The sequence below is a fragment of the Archocentrus centrarchus genome, chromosome 16 (assembly GCF_007364275.1).
Source record: "Archocentrus centrarchus isolate MPI-CPG fArcCen1 chromosome 16, fArcCen1, whole genome shotgun sequence".
Classification (NCBI taxonomy): Eukaryota; Metazoa; Chordata; class Actinopteri; order Cichliformes; family Cichlidae; genus Archocentrus; species Archocentrus centrarchus.
The window spans coordinates 34,278,702-34,306,377 of record NC_044361.1 but is presented as its reverse complement, the minus strand read 5'-3'; the positions used below and the strand labels follow the sequence as shown (position 1 = coordinate 34,306,377).

Here is a 27,676-nt window from a genome sequence, read left to right as displayed (position 1 = left end):
GAACTCACTGCTGGACGTCAGAAAAAAAAAAAAAATCCAGCTTTTTCAAATTGCTTTATTGTCACTATCAAATAAATACATTAAAGACAGATTCACCAACTCCTCCAGAAATGATCAAAATGATTAAAAAAGGTCATGTGACTCCGACCGTCGCCACCAAACTGATTTATTAAACTTTACAAAGAAACTAAGACAACAGCAGCTGTGACATCATTCATTTTTTTCTGCTGTAGGCAACAAGGTGAGGTACAACAGAAACCACACGCACACACACACACACACGCACACATAGAAAAACCTAAATCAGCATGATGGATTAAATAAGAACGTTTGAAGCGCCTCGCCTGTTTCATGAACTCAGAAACAGAAAAGTTCAAACGATGAAATCAAACTTTCTCACAACATCCGTCTGGAGAGATTCAGGCATCCGCCGACTTTTTTTTTTTTTTTTCTTCAGCAGCCAATCACAGCACGGCAGCTGCAGACCGCCCGAGTAAAAAAAAAAGAAAAAAAAAAAAAAAAAAAAAAAAAAAAAAAAGAAAAAACCTGAGGAAGCTGTTTCCAAAAGTGGAGTCTCCATGTTTCACCTTAAAACGATGAGAAAATAAAACGTCCACCTCGATCGAGACAACGCAGAGTGAGAAGTACGGTACGCTCAGATTGGTTCTCCTGCGACCTTTCACCCCCGGGCAGTGGATCATAGCGCCGTCTCAGCATCCACGACTCTTCGTCCGTCCTCGTTCTCCACGTTTATCTGGACGCTCGGCAGCTTCTCGTGGCTGAAAGACACAACGGAAACTTTATTGTCACCTGAGTCAGAGACATTTACATCACTTCTTCCAGACGCGTTTTAAAAACCAATTTAATTTTATTGATATTGCACCAAATCTATCAATCTGTTCTCATTAAACTGACATTCTGCATGTTGCATGTACAAAACAGAGATCCGGTATATCATGTCTCAGCATCCAGCCATGACTTTTATATCGACTTTGTCAAGCCCTACCTACAGCACAGCAACACCTGATCAGCACTGATTTAGTTTGTAATGTTTACAGAAGTCTTAACACACACTTTATTCCAGAGAGAGAGCCAATCACAAAGAGCGGCAGCAAGTGACGTCACTGAATGTGAGGTTAACTCACCTGAAGGTGCGTTTCAGAGCTTTGCTGCTGTCAGAGTTTTTGGAAACGGATTTCCAGATGCCGCTTTTGGCCATTTCGTCTGAGATGTTCACCTCTGATGGGTCGCTGCTGAGCCAAACACACACACACACACACACACACACACACACACACACACACACACACACACACACACACACACACACACACACACACACACACACACACACGCGTGTGTTAACCTCTGCTGCCGAGTGCACAGACATCAGCGTGTTTTATTTCAGACTCACCGTTTCTTGAGGTTTTTGATCGGGAACTTGAGGACCTCTCTGTTGTAAGGCAGCTCCTCGTCCGTCTCCTCCAGCATCCGCTGAGCGTCCTGGAAACACACACAGACACACAGTTGAGCCAATGAGAACACTGAAGCAGAGTCATGTGGTTTCTTGTGCACACTTTAGCGTACTCCACCTCCTTCTCCTTCTTCTTCTTGTCATCGTCCTTCTTCTTCTTGCTCTCCGGTATCAGGTCATCCAGCCAGCTCAGCTCTCTCTTGGTGAAGCAGAAATCCAGAAGCTTTCGGATGAAAACCAGAGCGAGAACCTGCAGAACGCAGAGGGAGGAGGTGAGTCCCTGTGCTATAAAGGAAAGAAGAAAACGCAGCGTCTCTCGGTTCATCTCACCATCATGGGGAAGATGACGGCAGCGGGCGAGGCTTTGATGGCCCAGAGGACAATGAGGCAGGACAGCTGGACCACGGTGAAGATGTGGACCTTCCACAGCGGGACGTAGCGCAGGTAGATCAGGTCTGGCTGGTGTTTGGCCGGCATGCCGAATAGTTTGATGCGGTCAAAGAGCTGCGGGACAGACAGATGGATGAGAGGTCAGACACGCTTTCACACGGCCATCAGCAGGACAGACGGGATGCTGAGACACACCTGGATGCCTTTGAGTGAGGACACGCCCATGTAGAGGAAGACTCCGTACAGGACAGGCATCGGGATGAACTGAAAGAGCAGACAGGGACTCTCATTACTTTCAGAGATTTAGGTCAGGGTTCGGACGCAGGCTGGAAGTTTTTACTTGTATTCTCTGAAGGTTCCAGAAAAAGTTTAGAGGTCCCATTTTATTTAATCATGACTGTAGCTGAAGAAATGAAGTGTGAATGCAGTAGATACAAGAACCCTCTGAAAGGTTCACCTTGAGGACAGAGGTCATGAAGACGGAGCAGCCCATCAGGAAGAAGATCATGAAGCCGGTGACCCTCTGCTCTCTGATGCCGAGGAACTTCGGCTGCTCGCCGGGCGCCGCGCACTCCGACTCCAGCTTCAGACTGTTGACGTGGGAGATGGAGAGCACCGTCGCCGCCACGAACCACGGAAGGCCCATGATGGAGCACACACCCAACATCACCGCCACCACCAGCAGGTCCAGGTGGTAGCCACACCCTTTCTGCAGCCCAAACAAACAAACACACACACACACACACACACACACACACACACACACACACACACAGAGTGAGGTGGAGGTCTTCATCCTGCAGAGACAGAGCTGCTCGGCTTCCGCGTCATTCCTCACCTTGAGCTTGTTTTCCTTCCTGTTGATGATGACGGCAGTGATCTGCTGGTCCATGAAGATGAGGATGGTGCAGAGCAGAGCAGGTATGGCAGCGGCCAGCAGCGTCCACCAGGGGTTCGGCCCCAGCGGGGAGATCAGCCACCCTCGATTTTGAGACGTGGGCTGAAGGACCAAAAGCAGCGTGAGAACATTTTTATTGCAATCCTCGAAGTCAAAAACTGTCTGATCAGGGTTTCTTCAGGTGTAAACCGACACCTGCCAGGCCTAAACTTTATATATAATTTGATATTTTAGCCATACCCTTACCATGTATTGTTTTTACACACTATAATCTGAAGTATAAAGAGTAACTGTGACGGCCTGAAATATTTTTTTCAGAACTTGGTTTGCTCTTCACATTTGAGCTCTGCTGCAACAGAAGAACTCGGCCCTCAAATCGTCTTCATGCACAGCTTATATAGCGTACATGTCAGCTGACAGGAGGTGACCTCTGACCTGTTATCACACTGAGCTAAGAGCTGCTCAGGGCGCCTCACTTAACAAAACAAACTGATTGGTTTAAGCATCAGGAAGGAAAATCTGATTATAATCCACCAAATTACAGATCAGATTAAAGGGAAACGACCCTTCGCAGGCTGTTTGGACCTGTAACAGGAGCGTTACCTCGAAGCGGTCGGGAACGTGGAGCTTTGGCGAAGGAACTCCCACCAGATAATCCACCAGCACCATGATCATGATGGTGAGGAAGACGGCGAAGTCGCTGATGGTCGATCGAACCTGCAGACCAAAAACAACTTATCGACTTTTTCGCTCATCGAACAATAAAAAAAGATCGTTTCCAACCTCCTCGATATCAAACAAGTCAGGATGTTTTTATATGGATCCGTTTTCACAGCCAGTAAATGTAATCATTTTTAGCAGCTGATGAAAGCCTCCCCAGCATCCACCTCTGAGACGTTTCTCAGAGCTGTGACAGGCTCACCTTGGTGGGGAAGTATCTCTTGGTCTTGAACTGTTTGAGGAACGAGGAGAGGAAGAAGGTGGTGAAGAAGAGGATGACGGACCAGAAGAGGACGTCGGGGACGTAGGGACCATCGTGGGCACACGCCGAGCCGACAAACTCCCCCATAAGGTTCTTGCATTCCTGGATTGAGAGGGGAAAGGCAGAGCTGAGCTGCAGTACCTCTGATGACCACCAGATGCTGCTGTGCCACAAACTGACAGATTTATTCTGTTTTTTTCTGATAAATCTCTGGATGAATCTCCCTGATAACAGGAAGCTGTCGGCCAGTGAGTGTTAGACCTAAACCATCAGGTAACATCTACGTTGGCATGAAAAGAAGCCAACGTTGCACTGATGCAATAACATGTTCACCTCCAGGCTCAGCTGATCCCACTGGACGCTTTCTGGGGTCACGTTATTCTTGCTCCAGAACTGCTGGACCTCAGCCGAAGCGTTGGCGGGTTGAGCACACCGACACCTAAGACAGAACAGCAGATCTTTCAGTGGTTGCTGTTTTCTTTCTTCCTTTAAACTTCAAGCTGCACTGCTCATTAAAGCAATTCAAAATTCGACATTTCATCTCTTTACCTGAAAAAGATATTAAATCTTTAATTCTTTGATGTAAAAATCATGGATTGGTTGGAAAAACCTTTCTGCAGACTAATGATTCGGGCCCTGAGCTCAGACAGAGAGAAATAATCAGACATTTGCTGGTTCCTCACGTGTAGAGGGTCAGGTTGTCCAGCTGGTTGTGCATGTTGATGGGGTAGAGCTGCCCGAGGCGGACCAGCTTCTCCAGCGCCTCGTAGATGAAGATGATGCAGATGAGGGAGGCGAAGGCCTCCTCGGTGAACCGGGTGATGTAGCAGACCAGAGAGCTGGCGTCGGTGGCGACCAGCAGCAGGCACAGGAAGGCGGTCCAGAGTCCGATGCTGGTCCTCAGATGCAGGTAGGACAGACCGTACTGACTGCGGACGGAGAGGAAAGACGGGCTCGTTTAAGCACACGAGGCCTGTAACTCCCCTGAGGGATGCTCGTGCAGGCTCTCCCAAATGAATTATTAAAACAATGTTTCAAGTCAACTAAATTATGTCAAACAAAATGGAGCAATATAATCAGCTGCTCCTCCAGCCAGTCTCTCCAACTCCATCACCCTGCTCCCGCCCAGCAGCAGCTGTGGACCATCACAGTGGAGCTGAAGCACAGCTGAGAGATCACAGCGTCCAACAGCAACCCAGCAAAGATCTCTGTCTCACAGACTTATTCCACACCTTGTGAGGTGTTAGCAGTGGAGAGAGACAGGAAATGGGGGGAAGATAGAGGGGAAGACACGCGGGCAAATTGGCGACATGCTGAGACTCGAACCCGCTCCGCGGGTCACCTGAGTGATTTAAAGCTTCTGTCTGACCCTCAGAGAAGCTGGAACAAAATAATCTTCTGAACTTTAGACTTAAAATGTCTCAAAGTTTCATCTTTGAACAGCTTCTCCTGCCGCTCTCCACTTTATTAGACAAAAATCTGCAGCCCCATAAAACAGTGGATGATGTAATCAAAATGAAAATGGAGCAGGTTAAAAGTTAAACTTTTATGCAACTGTTATAAAACATCTTTTTGCATCACAAAAAGCTTTTTTTTTAATCCCCAACCCCCGAAATAATTATAAAATAATATGAATAAGCTCAGGAGGACAAAAGCGCAGCGTAAAGCAGGCACGCAGCTGATCCACAAAAATCATGTTAATCTGTGGCCCGCTGAGCTCCTGGGGCTTTCGCTCCTACTTAACCAAGTCTGTAAAACACATCCAGCTCATATTTAGGGTCATTCATGATGCCACTGAGCTACAACACAGGGTCCACCTGCAGGGGGAGCCACAGCGTGATGTGGAGGTCCAGCAGTGGAGACGCCACTGAAAGCTGAAGGGTGGAAGTGTGGCTCTTAGAGCGCTAACTGTAGGCTTAACTTAAGGTAAACTAAAGTAGACCAATGACCTGCAGGAACCCTGCACAACTACACCCACACTTAAAGGTGAAAAGGCTGAAACCACTGATTTAATATTACAAAATTTAAAACATTAGTAATCATCAGTGTTCAGATCAAATGATGACTGAATGCAAAAAGGACAAAAATTAAAGAAGAACAAAATGGAAACACGAGGAAGTAAAGAGACGCTGAATGTACTTTTTATCTCTGTTCAACAGGCCAGTGATGTAATGTTGATGAACAGTGATGTAATGCTGGTGAAATAAGTATGTGACATCATCGCTGATCTTAAAGGAAGAAAAGGTCTTGTAGAAACTTCCTGTCTTCCACCTTCGGACTGACTCACCCACAGAACTTGAAGAGGATCTTCTCAAAGACCAGAACTGGACCCGTGCTGCCCAGGATGGTGAGAGGCTGACCGGCAAACAGAGAATAGGCCACGCCCGTCAGAGACGCTCCGAACAGCGACTCTATGGCACTCTACCAGAGAGAGAGAGAGAGAGAGATGAAGCTCACACAAGTGTGACACAGAAACTTGACCCCTCCAGGTAAAAAGCTACAGACTGAGGATGTTTCTATAACACCTGCTTAAACTGGATTAAAGCTCAAAGTCTGCATTATTAGGGGCGTGGCCTCTGACTAACAGGTGGATGATGATCCTGTAGCTGCTAGCTGTCGGGTGAAGCCTTTCTGTTTTTGCTGTTGGAGCATTTTTAATGTAAATATGGCTGCTGTGCGCTTCACTGGACTAACGCTGCAGGTTTCTCAGTGAAATCACTGTGAGGAGACTGCTTTTATGTCCTAAAACATGTTGTCTTTATTAGAAGTCACTCTGGGTTCTTACTATCTTTCCTTTGGTGGCTTCTCCGAGCAGACCTCCGAATGTGATGACGGGCGACATGCAGGCGCAGTACAGGAAGAGGATGGAGGCCAAACACTGCAGGCTCACGGCGTCTGTGATGTCGCTCCAGTAGAACGGCGCCTTCCTCCGAATGTCGTTCACCAAACCACCAAAAATCCTGTCGGACACACGAGGGAGTCACTGTCATTCCCACACATTCCCACTTCAGATTCAGTGGCGGTGGAGTTGCTTTGTGTCTGAATTCTCCGATGCAGCTTGGATTGTTTTATCTTATTATTTATCTCTTTACAGATTAAATCTAACTTTAATTCACACTAACATGTTTTTAATCCATGAGAGAGGAATTTATGTTTCTGAACTTCACACACCTCCCCGTCCTCTGCAGCTCTGGTCCCGTGTGATGCTCCATCTCCTTCACTGTCTCAGAGCTGTGGGCGGAGCCATTAGGGACTGACGGCATTTTCCTCTTCTCCTGCAGAGACAGACGGGAGCAGAGGCGTCACTTCTGACAGAGCAGGGATTACCTTGCAGTTTCAGGTCTTTCAGATCTTTACCTGAGACGGGACGCTTTTCGGGGGCTCGATGCGGATACTGGGGTCCCATTCACCCGGAGGCAGCACGGTGACCTGATCCAGGAACTCGTCGATTCCCGACAGCAGGTCGGTCCTGTCCCTCGCCTTGTAGGCTACATCATGGAAAACCTGCAGAAGAGCAGCGATGCATGAGAAACATTTTCTCTGCACTTTAAATGGGGGTAACAGAGTAATGCAGGTGGACACAGTCACAATGATGCGTCCAGATTCTGTGTTTTCAGGTAGAAAATTTAACTTTCAATCATTCATATACAAATCTGTTGGTTTCTCTGGAAAGCTTCTCCAACACTTGGTTTTCCATGACCCCTCATTTCCCTGAATTGCTACAGCAGAGGTGGAGAGAGTGACATCAGCATCAACCACAGAGACACAACAGACACACAAATGGTAAACACAGCTAGCTCAAAAAGAGCGGAGTGACCCTTTATCATCCCACTCGGCCCCCTAAATACTGTAATTTGCAGGGTGTGCTCGGGGCTGCTTCAAAACTGCACATTTTTCTGTCAGAGTTCACATTCGAGTGTAAACAGCTCCACACACACACACACACACACACACACACACACACACACACACACACACACACACACACACACACACACACACACACACACACACACACACACAGAGAGCCAAAGCATCATCAAAGTGAAGCCTTCAGATTCAGGACGCCGTTTGGCCTCTAACTGAACTGGAATCAGCCGACCTGCTGCTTCTTCTACAGAGCTTAATGTGGACCGCGCAACGGCAGGTCTCCATGGCAACACATCTCCAACAACAAGGATGGAGGCTTCAACTTTTCAGCTGTTCATCTTTGAAAGATCATTTTACAGGGAGCTGAACTGGAAAAGGAGGCAGACGGCTCCCCGCGATCATCCCGACTGTGTCCGCTGAGACACCAAAGCCTCACAGGCTCACCGCACTCTGTTATTTCTCTTTAAACTATTAAATGGCTTTGGGTTAAAAACACCCACCAGTCTGGGCCCAACTCCCTGCAGGATGGCCCTGTGTCCTCCACCATCTCCACCTTTTTCATATGAATTATAAAAGCAAATTCAGTGTCAAACAGCCTTTTTTGAAGCTCAAATAAGATACAATATTGATCTAAGCATGAAAACGATTTTCCTCAGAGTGAAGCAGCCCCAATTCTTCTTCCTGTTCAGCCCATCAAACACAACCGGGGCTTTTAGGAACACTTTTTTCCTTATAAAGCAAAAACAGGAGTCAGATAAGTTGTAAGTTTTAATTATAAATATTTATCATTTTCTGTCTTGTAGTGTAATAACTTTTCTTGGTCTTGTCTTCCTTGCGTGTGTTTGTGTTGTATTTAAATCTGCTGCTCTAACACTGAAACGTGGGCTGAAGGCCTCGCTCACCTCGTCTGTCATCAGCGTGGCGATGGAGCGTCCGATCTCGTGGTACTGAGGACCTTTTCCAAATGGGCCGAGCAGCAGGAAGAGAAACCTGGAGGGACAGGAAGTCAGTCAGCAGAGTCCAGATGTGAGTCCAGATGTGGTTTAATGCTCAGTTTTTCGCTGTGTGGTTGCTCTTAGTGTTGAAGGTTTGTGTGTGCGGTTGACCACATTTAACTAAAACATGAGAAACAGTCTCATCGTTCCGACGTGGACAGAGATGACAGGAAGTGTGTAGAATGAGGTGTTGAGGTCTACCTGGTGGGAACCGGGACCTCCGTGAGGCCGGACAGCAGCACGGCGGGACAGAGCCGGACGAAGGCGATGATCGGCTGCTCCAGGAAGTCCACTTCACCCACCAGGACGTTGGAGGCCTCGGCACCGGGAGGAATCTTCTTCATGAAGTTCATGTCCACCTGAAACACACAATCAAACTCAGTCACCTTTCAAAGGTTTCCCAGTTTTATTATTACTTGTAGTGAAGTTTTCCAGCACTTCTCATGGTTTTCTTTGTGTCTGGAGTCATTTCCCCGTGTGTGACCTCTGACTGCTCTTTTGGACCCTGCCGCTGACTGACTGAACGACTGCAGCCTGGTTTGGATTTGGAAAACCAGGATTTGTGTCCTGCATTTTTGTCCTTCTTCCATGAGCACACAGCAGCAGATCAGAGCTCCCTGCAGCATATTTTCCATGAATCAAGCTTTTGTGAGAGCCTTGGTGCTCAGAGAATCCGACTGCTCTCACATTAAACTAAGATTTCATACCTCCCGTATTTTCACACAATCTCCCGGTGCTTTGCTGCTGCTGCCGGAAAACTCCGGCCACTCTCAAACTTTATAATCAATAACTGGGACACATCAACAAGTAGGTTTTCTGCAGTTGTTTAATATCACACAAGCTGCCAGATTGGATTTACTGTGTGTGGTTGGACTGGGTTTCATAGACAATTATAACCATCTGTCAGAGCAACCAGGCAGAAAACACCCTGACTGAGGGGTGTGGGTGTGTGTGTGTGTGTGTGTGTGTGTGTGTGTGTGTGTGTGTGTGTGTGTGTGTGTGTGAAGCTAATCTAAGAGTTATCAGGCAGCTGCTGTTTGACCATTTCAGCTCTCGTCACAGCGAGGAGACCGTAAAAAGTGAGACTTTAAAGAACGCTAAATTAAAATCACGGTGAGTCGACTAAGCTGGAAAGATTTTCACTGATTCGAGCGTCGGCAGGAAGGATGCACACTGCCGCTCACTCCAGGAACTTGGGTCTGGAAAAAGCTTTTACTCATTTATTACTTTATTAGGGGAAATATTTAAAAGGTTACTTCTGATGCTACAAATAGACTAGAAAAAGAGGTTCTCAAACCCCCCTAAATGTTGGCAGGTGTGATCATGTGGAGATGCTTTCAGCTGTCTCTCAGGCTGAAGGAAGAACTTGAGGACCAAATAAAGCAGGCTGGACGAGGAGGACGGCCACTCGGAGTGAACCTCTTCAGTTGGTTATGAAGGGCTCTAAAGACTCTGTACAAATAAAGTTTGATTGATAAACACATAATTTTTCCATCTAACACTGAAACAACATGGTTGATGGTTGGCGAGCTCCAAACACATCACTGAACGCCACAAACAGCCAATCACAGAGCACCACCACAATGAGTCACAGCACAGGCTACACTGATTGGTCCGGAGCCGGCGACTGACGTGTGACTTACTGCGGGCTTCCTGCCGGCCCCTGGCAGCAAACAAACGCAGTCGCATTCCTGCTGAGACACACAACACAGCTTCTGATTGGCTCCTTCAGGGTCTCGCCGTCACATGACTGAAAGCTCGGGTTCAGGTTCGTTCACTTGTACCTGGAGGCAAGTTTGGTTTGCACAGCTGGATGTGCATCGGATGGTTGTGAACCAAAGTCCAGAACTTTGAAGCTCAAAGCTCAACCAAACTTTAATGAAAAGAAAGCGTCCAATAGTGTCACAGCTCGGACTGAAGGAGGAAGTCTTAAACACGCTCAATTCATTTTTGTGTTGCTGAATTTGCGCAATTTCCCTCTGTAATCCTGCTGTAACAGCGCAGGCCAAGTTTTCTCATTTCATCCTTCATTTAACCAGGTAACTCCCATCAACCTGAGAAACTTTGTAGCTGATGTTGGATAGAAAGCACAGGTGTAGAAAAACGCACCCATAAGAGTGAGAATGAAGACATGTTGCATAAGACTTTGAGTGCTCAGGCAGAGCAGAAAAGCTCTCTTTAAGAGCCGGTCCATTTCAGGATCATAAACAGAGAACGTAACGCCAGTGAAGGTGGACATTAATGCTGCTGCCATGCAGTGAAAGCTGGTTTTACAGGAAGTTACAATTCATTAATTTACAACAGGGAATATTCCATCACCCCCTCCCCTGCAGTCTTACCCCCAGTTTACTGACACTTCAAGCCAAGATTCAGATTATTACTGTTAAAGGCGAGAGTGCTGATGTCGGCGGTGCGGTGGTCTTTACCTTGCTGAAGTCCACCGTGCTGTTCTCCCGGCTGCCTCCGCCGCCGCCATTGACGCGACTCTCGCTGTTTTTGCTGTTGTCGAGGTTTCCAGGAGCCGACTGAGGCGATGCCAGCAGACCTGCAGAGACGGAGAGCAACGCTCAGTCTGTACATCCTCAAAGGTTCACTCCACAAAAACCTGACCCATCAAAACCAGATGTTCATCAGGCTGAACATCTGCAGCAGCTGTTGGCAGTTCTCACACAGCAATCAGTGGTTAGTAACATCTACATGCACCCACCTCCTCACGTCCTGCTTTCTTTAGCATGACGTCAGCACATCAGGCCGCACAGTGATGAGGACATTTCTGCCACTTCCATAAAGCTGAATAATCTTTATTATTAGTATTTTTAATATGACATCATTACCGTCTTGTCCATATTTCACTGTGATTGGTCTCAGCCCCTGTAGTTAGTACAATGAACCACACAACAGCCATATCATTGGTCAGATCATTGCATTAAAAATGCTCCAAAAGGCTCCAACAGCACAAACACAGTCCAGAGGTCCAGTTCAGAGACTCCAGCTAGCTGAGGTGAAGCCTAGCAGCTACAGCTACTTGTCAATCAAATAGGCCACATATAGGCCTAATAATGCAAATTTTAAACAGGTGAGCTACAGAAACATCCTCCCCCCGTACACCTGTTATGGAGGGGGAAATTAGCTACAGAGACCAAAGCAGTTTCTGTATCAGGCTGTAAACACGTTTATTTCTGCTGGAAATTTTTAACATGGGAGTCTGTGAGGACTGACTCACTGCTGGCGCCTCTGCTGGACTGCAGAGGAACTGCAGGTTTTAGACCTTTTTGGCTTCATGTTTCAGCTCTGGAGGTTGAAGCTTAATCTGCACTAATGAAGTGAGAGAAACTGGCATGAGAAGTTTGTTGGAGCCACTCTGATCGTCTCGTTGAGGCTGAGCAGTAATCGCTTTGTTCTGAGTATTATTCCTGCTGTCAGACCGCTGAACACAGGCGCCGACAGCTCAACGGGTGACACTTTAACCTGAGAAGACTACACTAGACGACCGCCAACATGGATATCTCTCTCTCTCTCTCTCTCTCTCTCTCTCTCTCACACACACACACACACCATCACTGACTCGTGTCCCGTTACGGTTGATCAGTGCAGATATCCAGACCCGACAGTAAATGTGACCGTGTGCACCAAAACGATCTCCAGCTGACTCCAAACTTACCGTCAGGACTTTTAAAATCCACCTGCTTCTAGGTGCATTTTTATTTGTGCAGAAAAACGAGGCTACATATTAGTTTCAATAAATAAATAAAAAGATGGTGGAACATTCTGAGTCATAGCAAAGGTCTGAATGATGTGCCTTCAGTAAGAGCTCTGTTATCACTGGGGGAAAACTTCCAACCTCCCACATCAACCGCACACCTTCCAAAGGACACCTTTAACCACAACTGTGAGGTTTCTAATTAGGAGAAGCACATATTTTTTGTGGACTTGCACATGGCCGTGTATTAGGGCCACTTGAGAATTAAATAATTAGTAAATAAATATATAAATAGGCTGCACAAGGTAGGGGGGTAAAATTCAGAGAACAAAAACTCAGATTTTAAAGTTAAAGAAAAAAAACAACAACAATGTGCTAGTTTATTTCCTTCTAAAACTTATTTTTCTTGTGAATTTACAACTTTAATCTCAGAAATTAAAATGTATTTTTGAACCTGCCCCCGGCGCAGCCCTTCATTTATCTTCCTTCGGTGGTTGTAATATGCCGTTTGTTCTTTAAAGACTCGCTGAAGCCTGACTCGAAAAGGTGAAACTGCAGCAGCTGAACGAGGTGCGCTCAGTTATGCAGATCAGTTTCCTCTGTTACAGGACCAGCCTCACGCTGAGGTTACATCAGACACCTACAGTCAAACCTAGAGCACATCTGTGGTCACGTCTACCCCATAATATACGGTCACAGCGGTGGCTGGTGCGGGGTGTGTTTAGCAGCAGGCACTACTTTGGAGGATGCGCCTCTCTAAAGAGTGCATGGTTGACAGTAATGTACACAACAGGAACCTGCAGACTGTAATTTAGAGAAGATTCCAGATGAAGACGTCTCCGTTCACTGAGATTAACACCGATTAATCAACACAAAGCAAAGCCCGACTCTGTCCATTTTAAATGTTCTCGCAGCATCAGCACCTGCAGGCTGTCACGCTCTGTGACTGCTTCCTGTTTCTATCTACAGTCAGCTTTTTAGGCTTCGGCACATGAACTGTAACTGAGTGATGAGTCGTGGTCAGATGATCGAGTGTCAGCGAGTTTGTTTCCTTCACAGATCATTAACGCGGGGAAGCAAAGAGATTCACTCAAGCTTCCAGATTTCTCTGAAAGCGTCCCTGCGGGAACCCCGAGAGGCAAGTGAGAGAAAATAAATCCTGATGATCTGTTTTCTGACGCTCATACAAACAGCCTTCTCCTCGCAGTTTGGAGCTAAACGGGGAACAAAGAGCTTTGCAAAGAGGAAAAAAATTTCATGGAAGTTTTGGGTGGCTCTGCAGTTTTCCGAATGCTTGCTAAGGACGCAAAAGGCCAAAGTGCACGACCTGAGTTCTGAGTTAAAAAGAGCTGAAAACCGTTTTTCCAGCTGTTTGTGAAGATTTAACAAAAATTATTTAAAAGATTATTTTGTTTCAGATCAGCAGCGGATTTTAGTCTCCACACATTTCGCCTGACTCTTATGTAAGAATAAAGGTCAGGCGAAGGTTTCTGCAGTTCCGTATATCATATGATCAAACCTCAGATAAACACTCAGTGATGGTAACGTGAGAGGGGAAGCATCCCTTTCATTATCCAGCATCTAACCAGCAAAAGGCTTTGGATGGCTCTGCAGAGTGCAGAAGCTGTTGTGGACTTTTCACTGGATTTTTGCAGCAGGAAATGCTGTGCTGCAAATCACAGGGAACAAATCTCAGTGAGAGATGACCACACTGTTGATTCGATCCAAGCCAGAGGTCTAAAATCACCGAACGTCAGAGCCTTTTAATGGCTCCCACGGCTCGCTACACTACACCAGAGTACGGAGGTTTTCACTCAGCTGGTGTGTCTTTGAATGGGAAAAACTGAACCTTATTTTTGTGAAGACATCAGGGGCTGTTCAAAGGGTTTATCAGTGGATGGTTTATTAACTCCAGGTCTCTGGCAAGCCAGATAGGGGCAGAGATAGGACCTCCTACATGAGGATAATTTCAGAATCCTGATATTAAGTTTCAATTTAACTCTCCTAAGTTTTGACCTTACAGCTTTTCTCTAAAGATTTCCATTTGGGTATGGAAATATGTTAAAATTCCACATAAAGGATATCAGTGTTCAGCTCAGAAATCTGTCAGCTGGCACGCACCTCTGTTTATCAAACCTTTTCCAATGTGAAACACCCAGATGAAAAAGCTTTTAACAGAATAACTTGGATACCAAAACGTAGGAGACTTCATCTGAAACGTAACATCTCCAGGTTTCTGAACATTTAGCTTGTGGCTCAAAGCAAACATTAAACCCAGTGACCTGGTGGTGACCTGACCACACGATGCCAGGTACTACACTGTATCTACTCTCCATCTCAGCACAGCAATGAGGAAGGAGGCTCCACCCTGTGGGACTGCAAGTGAAATATTTACAGCTGAATTCTCAAGCAAAATAAAACTAGAAAAATCATGCAAAATCACCCCACAAAAACCACCTGTCACGGACTCAGCCAACCAGCAATGGCCAGTATATTTGTCCAATCATCCATCTTCAGCTTCATCAGCACTTCAGTGAAACCCGCCGTGATTTTAGTCTGCATGCTTCATTTAAAAGCCGGCATATTTCAGAGCAGGAGTGTCGGAGTAAATGGCATCGAGCCAGAGGAAAGCCGTGCCATATTTGCCTGTTTGAGGAACCAGGTGGCCCTGATGTAAAACCACACCATCTTCATCTTCCATCTCTAACATCTCCTCTTCCTCCTCTTCTGGGGGGTAAACCACCACCTCAGGTATCCCTGCTCCTACCCCCAGCCCCTCAGGAGCAGAGCAGCGGCGTGGAGAGGAAGCACGAATGGGAAGGGTGAGTCTGTCGGGCTGGCTGGGCTCGGAGAAGTGGCGGCCATAACGGTACAGAGAGAGGTTGGTCTGTGACGAGGAGGTGGAACCAGGGAGGAGGCGTCCGAACAGGCCAGGGACACGTGGAGAGGGGGGCGGAGTGGAGAGTTCGAATGAGCCTAAGGAGCAACGACGGAGGAGGGAGAGCCGAGAGGAAGACATACCCTCCCCTGAGGAGGAAAAGAAGAAAGATGATGATGATGAGGCTGAACGATGCTGCATGCAGAGAAAACACAAAGCCACTGTGCACTGATTCAAAGTGATTGATCAGTCAGTTAGTGGCCCTCACAAGCAACACAGACACAGCAAAACGTGTCAGGCACTAAACAGAGGATATGATGGTTCTGAGCAAACACGTATCATTAGCCTTCATCACTTCCTCTGTGGGGTAGTGGCTTTTTAAAACAGTGCAAACTAACAGTGCAATCAGCTACAGGCTCAGTCACACGTTTGAACACCAACTCAACTTTTCTTTAGTTTAGAGCTTTAGAGCTTAACTGCCTACACCTGACAGGTATGGGCATGCGTGGGACTGGCTTTGGAGGGCCACCGTCACCTCTTATTAGACTTTATCATGTTCTCTTCTCTGCAGTGAACCTCCAGACTTCACTTTTAATTTTACTTTCAAATCAATGTGTTTAATCCATTGACAATTGTCCATCAGAACCACATTGGTGGAAAAATGTTAGTAGACTTTCTTCTGTTGTGGAGAAATTAGAGAAATCACCAATTAACCTGTCACATCATTATTACCAGCACCAGCACCTAACCTTATCTAGACCCAGTTTCAATAGATTGGTGACGGTGTCCTTAAAAGCTGCTACCACCACGGCACCATAGAACTACGGGGCCCAAAGATGGAGCCACTGACATCTGCTCGTCTGGTTCCCACTGTGACGCCTGGAAGAGAAGCTGTGATGGTGTTGGGGGAGCACGGCCGGTGACACTGCTGGAGATTTCTACTGAATTCAAGGCAACGGCGACCACAACATCCTGCAAGGAAAACACCATCCCATCATCAGGTTTGAGTTTAGTGTCACACTCATGAGTTGGAAGCAGGGAAGTGAACCAGAACATCTCCAGGCTGAATCTGATAAAGAAGCAGAGTGAACCATCAGATCACCTAACCTCCACAACCACACACCTGAACCCAACTGATGTGGGCCGAGGAGCTGGAGCTCAGAGCATCAGCATCTGTGATGACCTCATGAAGGTGGTCAAAGCTGTTATCAAAGGAACAGGAAGCTGGTCTGTGAAACTGGTGGCTGCTTTGTGTCCTACGTAACCTTTTGTATTTCTAAGTTTTGATGTCTTCAGCCTGAGGAAACCTGAGGAAAACGCCTTGAATGGATCAGTCTGTGCAAACTTTTAAAAGCTACTGCAGCTGTTAGGAAATTTAGAAGCTCCAACGTTAACAGTCACGTCACGCACGTCTTCCATCGGAGGGATTAATGCCTGCAGACGGAGTTCAACCCAGACAGCAGCATTAAAACATTCCTCACTCACAAACAGGATTTAGGAGTCCGGATATTAAAACGCCGACTCGACTCATGATATTAGCTGGTTATTAGCTCGCTGTGTCAGCAGGTCCAGTCAGGTCAGCGCTGACCAGCAGGAAGCCCAGTCATATTAAACAGGACGAGGTTACAGTCGGTCCATCCACAGGCAGGTACAGGTGAGAAACAAGCTGCATTCATTCAAGCCAAAAAAAAACAACTCATCACCAACACCCAAAAATCATGCCAACGTGATGCCATGCAGCAATCTGAGACCAGTCGTCTTGTCACCCCGTTACCTCGACCAATCAGGACAGACTCTAAATTCTGCCCGACAACAGAAACCGAAAATGAAAACAGCACATTGATATGAAAAAAACAAAACCCCAAATGTCAGTGATAAAAACAAAGAAAGCTGAAGAATTACAAGGTGTTTCAAATGTTTTTAGTTATGTTTTTTAAATACTGAGGCTGACCTAAATACCATTTTTGACCTCTAGACAACTGATTAGGTTGACCGACAATTATACGTACAAGTTAAACAGCAGCTGTGCTACGATCACCAGGAGCAACAGAGGGTGCTCCAGAGATTATTTATGAGGCTCTTCTTTAAAAAAAAAAAAATAAATAAATAAATAAAAGGAAATCCTAAATTATGCAACATAAAGCAGCAGGTTTGCATCTTGATGGGGTAATAAGATCGCTGACAGAGAAATTTACCTTAGTTCACTATGGTGCTAATTATGGTGCTCTTGTCGTTTCACTGAAGTAATTCAAGAACACTCCTATTAGTATAATATACTTCCACAACAACACAGCAGAGAAGAACTAAACCTCGCAGTTGTCTTGGCAGTGGCAACATTTTATCTGAAGACTCACAACATGTCAAACTGAGGTGTGAATTTCTTTCTGCTCCTGCAAGCTTCCAAAGAATCGGATCGCCTCACAGACCTGCAGGTGAACCTCTAAAGAAGCGAGTTTCAGAATGACAAGAGGCGCTGCAGTCTCACCATTGCGCTCCAGTAAATTGGGTTCGGAGTGTTTCTTGCCTATGTCAGCAAAGGATCGGACCAGCGGGATGCGGTTGCTCAGCTTCTTCTCGTTCTGATGGTGGTGACGCCTCAGCATGGCCTCCCTCACCTTCTCCTGAACGCCCTCCTCCAGCTGACCTGAAGCCAGCATGCTGTCGATCACCATGTCTGCAAGGGAGGGGGACATGAGGTCACCTGATGAGCTGCAGTGGACAGTTTGTGCTCACAGAACAGCAAGAAAAGTATAGGTAGGATTATTTTCCATCGACAGAGAGCAGACACAGCTGAGCACCTCAGGAGGTGGTGGAGACCAAAACCACAGCCAAAGGAGAGAACGCTGATCTTGACTTGCACGTTTATTTTAAGAGGAGACGATGAAAAGTGTTCTATTTTAACGTTAAGTGGACACATTCCTCTGTGATTTCATTCTTGGACTCTACTATTTATCATACACTGGGCCTTTGTGGCAGCCCCTCGGTCCCTCCTCTTTCTAAATCAAGACCTTTTAGCTCCACCTTCTCTAAGAGCCAACTTTCTTGTGATTGGCTGATGTCTGGAAGCCTGCTGAAGGGCAGCACCCAGAGCTTGTACTGGCAGGAGATAATTATATACACCGAGAGCTGTGTTTTTAATTCCTTCTTTATTGTGGTGACATCAAAATGATCCAAAACTCATTTTGAACTTTTCCCACGATGTTCTTCTTCCAGAGTCATTTGGTTATTTGTTTATTTGTGGACTCAAAAATCCTTTATAAAAGAAATTAAAGCCACAGAACTGACTCTGAAATAGTTTGTTTTTTCAAATCTAACAGAATTTAAAAAATTGGATGAAAATTTGAAAACCATTAAAGAGACTTTTTGATGAAGCAGCAGTTTATCAGTTCTGGTTGTGTTTGAATTTTGGTGGTTTTGGCGCTCAGAGCACAGTAAGGCCCACATGTCAGACCTCCTTTTAGATTAAAACACAAAGTTCATCCTCACTGCCCTGAAAACGCTGAATGCTTTTGGAGGAATTTTGTGTAGGAAATCTGTGTCGCGCGATGAAACATTCGAGTCGAGTTCCTCTGACTCTGACGCTGGATTTCTCGGTGAACGCGCTGCCGCCGCCGAGCGCTCTGACCTGCGATGTCCTCGATGGTGTTGGCCCTCATGTCGAGCAGCACGGTGCCGTTCAGGATGCAGGAGCGCAGCTCGAACAGGCTGTGCAGGGACAGAGTCGCCACGTAGGGTTTACTCCAACGCTCACCGCCGTCCTCCACGTCCTCCTCAAACTTCAACCACCTGAACACACACACACACACACACACACACAAAATAAATTCCAGGCAAAGCCGAGTATTTACCCAACATTTGAAGAACGCCAGGCTCCAAAACCTGCAGTCTGATTTCTGCTAATACTATAATGCTGCAGTGATGCAGACTTTCCTCTGCTGCATAAACAACATAACCTGACATGTGTGACATGTTTTCTTTGGCTCTGTTTATCCAAACCACAACACTCCACTTTGTCTTCATCAGTTTCCTCTTAAATCCAGTGAGGTTTGTTTAGAAGTCATCATAATCCTCACAGCGCTCTTCTGAGAAAAGGCCTGGATTAGAGATGAAACATCTTGAACCTGAATCAACAAAGGCCTCACCTGCACACAGCACGGAGGATTACTCCTCAAAGCACAGTGAAGTGGGGAGTTATTAGAAAACACAGCAGGAGGCGTGTTATTCAAACACAGGAGGACGTTCTGAGATTTATGATGTGAAATTATGAGATTAATGTTCAATTCAATTCAATTTTATTTATATAGCACCAAATCACAACAAACAGTCGCCTCAAGGTGTTTCATATTGTGGGTAAAGACCCTACAATAATACAGAGAAAACCCAACAGTCAAAACGACCCCCTATGAGCAGCACTTGGCGACAGTGGGAAGGAAAAACATCTGGAACATGAAGCAGGCTCAGAGACAGAGAACTGAAGAGTGTCCTTGCCTGGCCATCTCCTTCCACTCCTGGATGTCTCCGTCTCTAAAGGCGAGCTCGTCCAGCTCGGTGAACAGGTCGTGGGGGAGGTGCTCCTCGTCGTCGTCCTCCGTGCCGAGGATGAACTGGACCCTCTGAGACGGCGTGTCTGCAGGGACACAAACGCTTCAGCATGCTGCCGTCACATGATTAACCTGCGTGTTTATCCAGGAGCCTCAATAAAATCTGACCGTACGACGGCGACTCCCGCCCGTCCTCCCTGTCTGAACGCTCCCTTCGTTTCCTGTGATGTCGGTGCCCTCGGTGGCGGTGTCTCCTCCGGCTCTGACGTCCCAGCGGAACGTGAACGCCAACGTACACCGCCCTGTGACCTGATGGGGAGAAGCAGAAAGGTCAAGTCTAAAATAAGAAAATACAGTATATGGAACAACCCGACCAGGAGGACAATGAGGTAAAGCTTCAACGAAAACATTTCCACCAAGTTTAATCAAATTCAGCTCAATACACCAGCTAAAAAAACAGAGAAGTGGAACTGAAGACAAACCCACTAAAATTAAGTTAAAGGTACTTTTTGTAATTACCACAAAAACTTTCAGCACCAGGGGGCAGCATTTCACCTGAGGGTGCGATTTAACTTCTGACATTTGTCTTTACCCTTTAACAGCGAGCGCGCCGTTGCCGAGAGGCAGGACGAGCTGCCGCAGATATGCAGTAACGCAAAGAGCGCCTGCTACGACAGCTCGGTGTTAAAGGGTGAACTCTGTGCCAGTTTCCTCGAGAGGCCTTGTTTATCAATAAAAACTACTTCTTACCTGTTAAGTAAAAATGACAAGAGTTCAACATCACTCAGTATCAGCACATCACACAGATGCTTTAAACTGAGCGGCTGTGTGCTGTGCTCATGGCGTCACATAGAGCTTTAGTTTTAACCACAGGCCTTTGCAGTATACACTGCTTGAACTCTCACACTCACCCACTCTAACTGTGCAACACCCACATCTCTGTGCAATATTATATTATTCATACTGAACAATATCTATCACTTCTATATTGTGTAATATCCAGTATTCATTCACAAGCGCAACATTCACCATCTTCATTATTATACGTATAAACTTGTTTTGTTTTTTTTTACAATGTATATATTTTTATACATTCTCTTATTTTCTGAATTTTTAATACATTTTATTTTCTGTATATATTTTTTATAAATTTTATTTTCTGTATATTTTTAGATTATATTAGATTCTTATATTTTATTTTTATTTTAGAGAGTTTGACTTTCTATTGCATGGCACTGAACAGGAGTGGCCCTCCAATCTCATTGTGCATCCTGTATAATGACAATAAAGCCATTCTATTCTATTCTATGATCCCCTGAAGTCATGTGATTCATCTACATCATGTTCAGTGTCACACCAGGAGAACGCGTCATGATATTTCATTTCCACTTTTTCTGCGGAAATGAAATTAAATGTTGATGGGAACACGTTTCCTGCAGCTGGAATCACCGCCCTCACTGCCTCCAGCCTCATGGCGACCTGATCGATTTACTGCCGTTTTCATGTTCTTTGACACAAAATAAAACATTAAAATGATCCTTTTCTAGTGCCTCAGGGTTCTAATCAACAGTGTGTACGTGACTTCAACAGACCTCCCTGAGCCTCATGTTGACAGTCCACATTTAGATCCGTCTGTCTGCAATAAAATGTGTATAAATATGGGCTGAGTCATTTTTGTTACTGTGTGTTTGACTGTAAACACACAGGAGTGTGTTTGTGTTGGTGTATAAACTCACTCTCCAGTTCCTCTTTCTCAAAGTTGGTGTAAAGGGTGGAGCTGGTCTTGCCCTGGTCCAGCACGGCCTCCTCATCGTTCCCCTGCAGAAGAGAGCACGAGTGGGTTTAAGCGACAGGAAGCAGCGCGTTCGACTTTGTAAAATTCATTTTCTAAACATAGATAAATATGGTCGCTTCTGACTCAAAAAGAAACCAACATGGTGCTGGCCAAAATGCAAACACAGAGGCCTCAAAATGTGGAGACGTAACCTGTGGTTGACATCAGGATGGCTGCTGAGGTTAGAGCAGGGCAGTGTTACTTTCCACTACAGAGGTGGATTCATCACAATCAAAGTGTCTGCAGCTTTAAACACCAACCCCACCAGCATGCTGCACCCCCCACTGATGCACCACCAAACACTCTGAGCTCTAAACTTTCTCCTGGCAGATACTGCTTAGGTCACAGGGAGACGAATGCTTACACCCCAGCAACGATCAGTCAGTCACTGAACAAAGTCACAATGAACATGATGGAGATAAATGTCCACTGAATGACCTGCTGAGTGCTCATTATGTAAGACTACTGACAGACAGAGTCTGGCTCCGCCCACAGCTGTTGGGAACGCCGTGACTCAAACTGTGCAACAGGAAGTTGTGCGACAGCTGGACATCAGGAGGGCGGGACGGAGAAAAACCACAGGAAAAAAGGAAACCGCTTAAACTAACCCAACCATAACCTGCTGAAGAGAGCGCACGCTGTAAAATACAACGACTTGTGCCGAGTCCCTCCAGAGTCACTGTGTAAACACACACACACACACACACACACACACACACACACACACACACACACACACACACACACACACACACACACACACACACACACACACAGCAGAGTGATGCTGGTGTGTGTCAGACAGGAAGTGCAGCTTCACAATGGTTTGTTTCTAATGCTGAGTTTACAGCCTGCTGTCTGTTTGCGTGTCTCACACACACACACACACACACACACACACACACACACACACACACACACACACACACACACACACACACAGTGTAAAGTACATGCATGAGGTCATAAAGCCAGCAGCTGATTTCAGTCAAACAGCTGCTTGTTGTTCCACGTGTTCGACCTCTTTGTGTAAAATGTTCCCGTTCAGGAAGCGCGACAGAGCAACAACAAACATCTCTCTACCAGCAGGTTAGTGTTAAGTAATCACTGCACTGGGTTCTGGGTCTAACTCAGGGTCTCCTTCCACTTCAGCATGACCCCAAAAACCTCCAAAGGGAAGCTCCCAGAAGACATCCTGATCAGATGCCCAAACCACTTCATGTGGCTCTTTTCTGGTCCTACTCTGAGCTCCTCGCCATCTCTCTGAGCTCAGGCTGAGTAATTAATAGATCAAACTTTAATGAATTTTAGGCTTCCAAAAATTATTTTTGCTACAAAGCTCTGTTTTTTTTCTTGCATTAGAAAAAAAAATGTGCACCCTTTCCTTTCCTGGAGTGTGCCTTTGCCCGTCTGCAGAAAGCTTAAACTCAGAGTTTATGTCTGTGTAGATTCTCAGTCATCCAGGTCATAGTAGTCTCTGGAGCTTGAAAAAGGCGACTGGACTTCTTTTTGTTTCTTGAAGACGTTTCACCTCTCATCCGAAAGGCTTCTTCAGTTCTCAACCAAATGGTGGAGAGACCCAGGTATTTAAACCCCTGTGGGCGTAGTCCCATGGAGGTGTTCACGCACATGATCAATAGAGGGTCATAACCACCTCCATGGGACTACGCCCACAGGGGTTTAAATACCTGGGTCTCTCCACCATTTGGTTGAGAACTGAAGAAGCCTTTCGGATGAGAGGTGAAACGTCTTCAAGAAACAAAAAGAAGTCCAGTCGCCTTTTTCAAGCTCCAGGAACTCAGAGTTTAGTTCAGCTCAAACTGAGACTATTAACCTCCATTTACCCAGGAGATAAAGACTCTCCTGAGTGAGGCCATCCTGGGCTAGAATAGGCAGCATAAGGCCAACATACTTTTCAGTGGCAGAAGAAATCAGAGCTCCCTGAATGCGACACCAGTCTCTTACCTCACCCATCAACAAGATTCCAAGACACCTGAACTTCCTTTGTTTGAGGAACCAATCCAGAGAGGAGAGCCCACCGTTTCCCAGCAGAAAATCATTGCCTCAGACCAAAGACAGTAAAACGTGGACGTAGCTTCCAGGTCAGAAAAATGAAGGCGGTGTGGAAGCACCTTAAACCACCTGTGGTGGCAGAAAGGCTTCAGGTGTTTGGGGGAAGAAGGTTTTCTGTCTCTGAGATTTTGGGGTCAGATTGAATAAAAAATTAAAAGTCTATTTTATAAATTTTGATCATGTTATTAATAACATTAACAGGTCGTCAGCCAATGACCAAGCAGCTTCATAGTCAGACCCGCCCCTCTTCATCACGTCTGTTTTTTGAAACAAGTAAATCTGTGTCGCTGCAGTTTTAACCGACACCTGAAACACAGACGAGTCTGAGCACGCTCAGACTTCTGCACACTCTGACAAACAGGACGACATTTATGACTGCTGGATTGATTGCGTTTCTGCTGGTGAGAAGCTCGCCGTGTGAGGACAGGTGAGTCATCTTACACAGGTAAAAACAGACTGAAGACAACAACAAACGAAACAGAAGACCATGAAGAAGAGTCAAAGAAGAGGCGAGGAAGAAGAAGCTGAGAAAGTTGATCACAGGTGGGAGCAGACTCAGACCTGCTGCAGAGACCCGAGCCCCCACAGGCCGGCGGGTCAGCTGATGTATGGGTGTAAGGTAGTCAGCTGACACCTGCAGTCAGCGTGTTAACGTCTCCGATGTGTGCGTTTCTCTCTCTCGCCTGCTTGTTACTGTTGGGTGGGCATCCTTCGGGGCATCTTTTTAAAAGCGCTGAATGCAGGTCAGTGAAAACAAAGACGGAGAACTTGAACACCTGTTCATCTGGACTCTGAGGCAATGAAACCTGTAAGAGTGCATCAGACTTATAAAAACAGCAGGGCGGGGCCATAATCGCAGCAGTCTAAATTTTAACACGGTGTGAAAGTGTCATACTGTGTTATCGTTGCTACAGCAATGCCATGCGTTTACATCCCCTATCCCCCGAGCAAGAGCCTCATGTCAGCCGCCGGCGCTGACCGAGTATCTGAACAAAGAGCTTCAACAACCTTCAACAAAGCTCAGTATGAGCAAGAAAACTGCTCTCCATCTGACAGGAAGTTACTGACGAGGCTACAAGGTTAAAAAAAACAGGAAAAACAGGACTTTAAGCCCAACATACTACAACCCGAGCAGGAAATATTTTTCAGTGTTACTGTGTGACAGTATTGTGCAGCACCTGAAGAGTAACCAGGATACTTTATTTATGGTTAAAGGGTTAAGCAGGTCAAGTAAAACTGATTCTAGGCAACTTTTGTGCTTCCATTTTACTTCTGCTGAGTCACGATGGCACTTTAACGCTGCTGCTGGCAGCTTGTTTCAGTGGATTCACTCTTTGAATTAGGAAGTCGGTCATCAATGACAGCAGTTCACTGGGAAAGGATGGAAAACCTCCTTCATTTGCTTACACTTACAAATGTTGCTGCCTGCAAACTTCAATAAACCTTTGTTCAGTATTTTGATTTGTATCATGAACTATTCTGAGGTGATTCAGATGCTGTATCACTCACCGCTGCATCACAGGGGCAGAAGAGAATTAAAATATGAGTAAAATGTTTCTGTGCTTTATTTACAGTAAAAGCTCAAGTCCCTGCATGCAATGGAACAGATCTGAGGTGCTGACAGACCCAAACACACGAGGAGGAGGAGGAGCCTCCTACGCCCGATGTGGTGAAAGTGTAGACGCCTGCAGCTCTCAGTCCAAATAAGCTACGAATGCCTGAGAGCAGAGTAGGGCTAAAGAGTTCACACACACACACACACACACACGACTCGGGGGGTTCCCGCCTTACTGTCACTACAAACACTGTTATTGTACGCAGCCAACACCACTCGAGCCGACAGGAAGTGAGGACATGTGAGCTCTGCAGCTTCTGCTCCTCTTTCACGGCATTTGAGGAGCTACAAAACTTTCAAAAGAATTTCTCAAAAAAAAGCTTCTGGGACGCGAACGTTTGACTCATCTTTGTGTGTGAGTGGAAACTCTGTGTTCAAATCCAGGCTGATCAAATACAACTGAATTTCTTAATGAAAACAGTCGCCTCAAGGCGCTTTGTATTGTGGGTAAAGACCCTACAATAATACAGAGGAAGCTTTGTGTCATGGTGCGTTATCCTGATGGAAGCAGCCATCAGAAGATGGTACACTGTGGTCATAAAGGATTGTTGTGGACGCTTGCAGCTTGTTGATAAGTTTGCATAATGATACTGAATGGAAACCTGGTCCTAAGTTTGGATGTAAACAGCAACCACAAAGCAACGATGGCAGAAAGATTCTGGGAGAGCGGAGACGGGAGAGGCACTGCCATGTTTCAGTGGGCGATTCGACAAAGGACAACAGAGCAGAGCCGATAACGTGGCAGAAACGTTCAGTTTGAGGCTTCTAAAAATAAAGATCCACCCTGAAGGACGGTGACGTCGCTCACATTTCAAGATCCGGTTTCAGGCTTAGTGAGAGAGGCAGCACGAGACGTCCAGTGCTTCACTCCCCACGAGCCTGACCTTTTACCTTTGACTGCGTGACTTCTGTGTGGGCCTTCACGTGGCTCAGAAGATGTGGGTCAGAGTCACAAACCAACAACATGCGGTGATAATCTGCTGGGCTCATCATTATTTATCCAATTCTACTATTCAGATTCTTTATGTGACTGCATCTGTTGGCTCTGTATTTAGACCACCGCTGACCCCCGCGCTGCATCGGTGTGCCTGATATTTCACACACGTTAAAGCTTTGTGACAGATGTGTGCTGCACGTGAAGAGAGGCAAATGGTAAACGAACCGATGCGTACAGAGAGCATTCCTAATTATACCGTCCACTCAGAGTCCTTTTACACCGTAAATCAGCTTCAGGGCGAGTGACGGAGAGCCAACAGCCCACCGGGTGGGACTCTGACTGATCCACAGACAGCTTCAGACTGAGTGTTTGACTTGCTCTGGATCGATCCTGTTCTCTGAAGGCTCTTTTTAAACTAATGTTGGCACAAGCTGAATTAAACAGGGAGTGAGTGTGAGCTTTTATGGAGGCGTGAGCACTTCTCATGAAGCAGAGCTCTGGGCAGAAGTTTTTGGCACTCGCAGCTCAGTTACAACACCGGTCGGTATCACACTAAACAGATGCAGTCCAAAAGTCACAAGACCGCTGACACCTGGCTGAGTTTTGGAACCAGACTCAACATGATCAACGGTGCCAGTCAAGGCCAGATGTGACCCGAAGAAAAGCGCAGATGTGTGCCACGTTAATGCCACACGCTCGCCCCTAAATCCGTGAAGCTGACAGTAAGCAGCAGATGAGACTCAGAGCCGACTGTGGGGGCTGACTGACGTACGTCGTGCATTTGTGTGCATGCAGAGGCAGGATGTTGGCATTTGTGTTGTTGCTCTTGCACACATGGGTTCAGCTCTTTTCCTGTTAAACTCATTTCCTTAAATGCTGCGCGACCATGCTGAACATTAAAAAAAAAAAAAAAAAAAAAAGCTCAGTTATGACCACAAAACCATCAAACAACTGTAAGAAGTGAAGCCGCCTGAAAACAGTCTGTAATGTGTGTGGTTAATCTGATAGTAAGAAACACAAAGCGCTTTCTATGAGCAGATACATACCAGTGACATGGCTCTGGCCACCCTCTGACTGGCAATATCCCCCCAGTCTCCCATAGCTGCTCAGTCCAAAGACACAGAGACTCTTCAGGTCTTCAGGAAAACAGAAATCCTCCCAAAACAGAGGAAAACTGTGGTGGGAAACGTCCCACAGCGTGAAGAGCTGTGAAAGAGATAAATCCAACAGGTCTGCGGCTCAAACACGAACTGCCCACAGCAAAGCGTGGATCTGCAAGTCGTCCAGGGACAGTAAGTGAATCCAGACACCGAGCTCCAGCAGAGCCTCGGCTATGAGTCAAGTATTTATAGCAGAGCGCGTTGCTTCACTGAGTGAGCAGCCAGCCTGGAAGTCTGCAAACACAGCGAGAAAAAAAAAAAAAAAAAAAAAAACTAAAAGAAAAAAAAAGGAGGCGGGGCGGCGGCTGACAGATGCGTCATCCACATTT

General features: G+C 46.2%; 1 protein-coding gene across 2 annotated transcripts; it reads right to left on the bottom strand.

Annotated features, from left to right (window-relative positions):
* Window positions 1–150: 150 nt before the first annotated feature.
* On the bottom strand, window positions 151–27,573 carry slc4a7 (solute carrier family 4 member 7). Of its 2 annotated transcripts, XM_030749194.1 has the most exons (26): window positions 27,234–27,573; window positions 21,465–21,546; window positions 19,897–20,037; window positions 19,676–19,814; window positions 18,813–18,973; window positions 17,712–17,861; window positions 14,956–15,336; window positions 11,036–11,154; window positions 8,811–8,968; window positions 8,517–8,604; window positions 7,102–7,248; window positions 6,916–7,019; window positions 6,530–6,704; window positions 6,032–6,165; window positions 4,428–4,673; window positions 4,078–4,183; window positions 3,685–3,846; window positions 3,366–3,479; window positions 2,703–2,864; window positions 2,322–2,573; window positions 2,060–2,128; window positions 1,805–1,978; window positions 1,593–1,724; window positions 1,415–1,503; window positions 1,146–1,250; window positions 151–779 (listed from the first exon to the last, which is right to left on the bottom strand). In XM_030749194.1, the coding sequence occupies exons 1-26, from the start codon at window positions 27,285–27,287 to the stop codon at window positions 698–700; spliced, it is 3,726 nt and encodes a 1,241-aa protein (XP_030605054.1). In that variant the 5' UTR covers window positions 27,288–27,573; the 3' UTR covers window positions 151–697. The 2 variants fall into 2 exon arrangements, with proteins under 2 accessions (XP_030605054.1, XP_030605053.1); XM_030749193.1 differs by lacking the exon at window positions 14,956–15,336 and having other exon boundaries at window positions 17,673–17,861; window positions 27,234–27,571.
* Between the last annotated feature and the right edge of the window lie 103 nt (window positions 27,574–27,676).

Excerpts from the sequence above, each read along its gene's own strand:
- slc4a7 (XM_030749194.1), bottom strand. The coding sequence starts at position 27,287 with ATGGGAGACTGGGGGGATATTGCCAGTCAGAGGGTGGCCAGAGCCATG. Across the intron at positions 8,969-11,035 it reads GCACGGTGGACTTCAGCAAG|GTGGACATGAACTTCATGAA; the intron begins GTAAAGACCACC and ends TGTGTGTTTCAG. Across the intron at positions 4,674-6,031 it reads ATCCTCTTCAAGTTCTGTGG|TCAGTACGGTCTGTCCTACC; the intron begins GTGAGTCAGTCC and ends CTCCGTCCGCAG.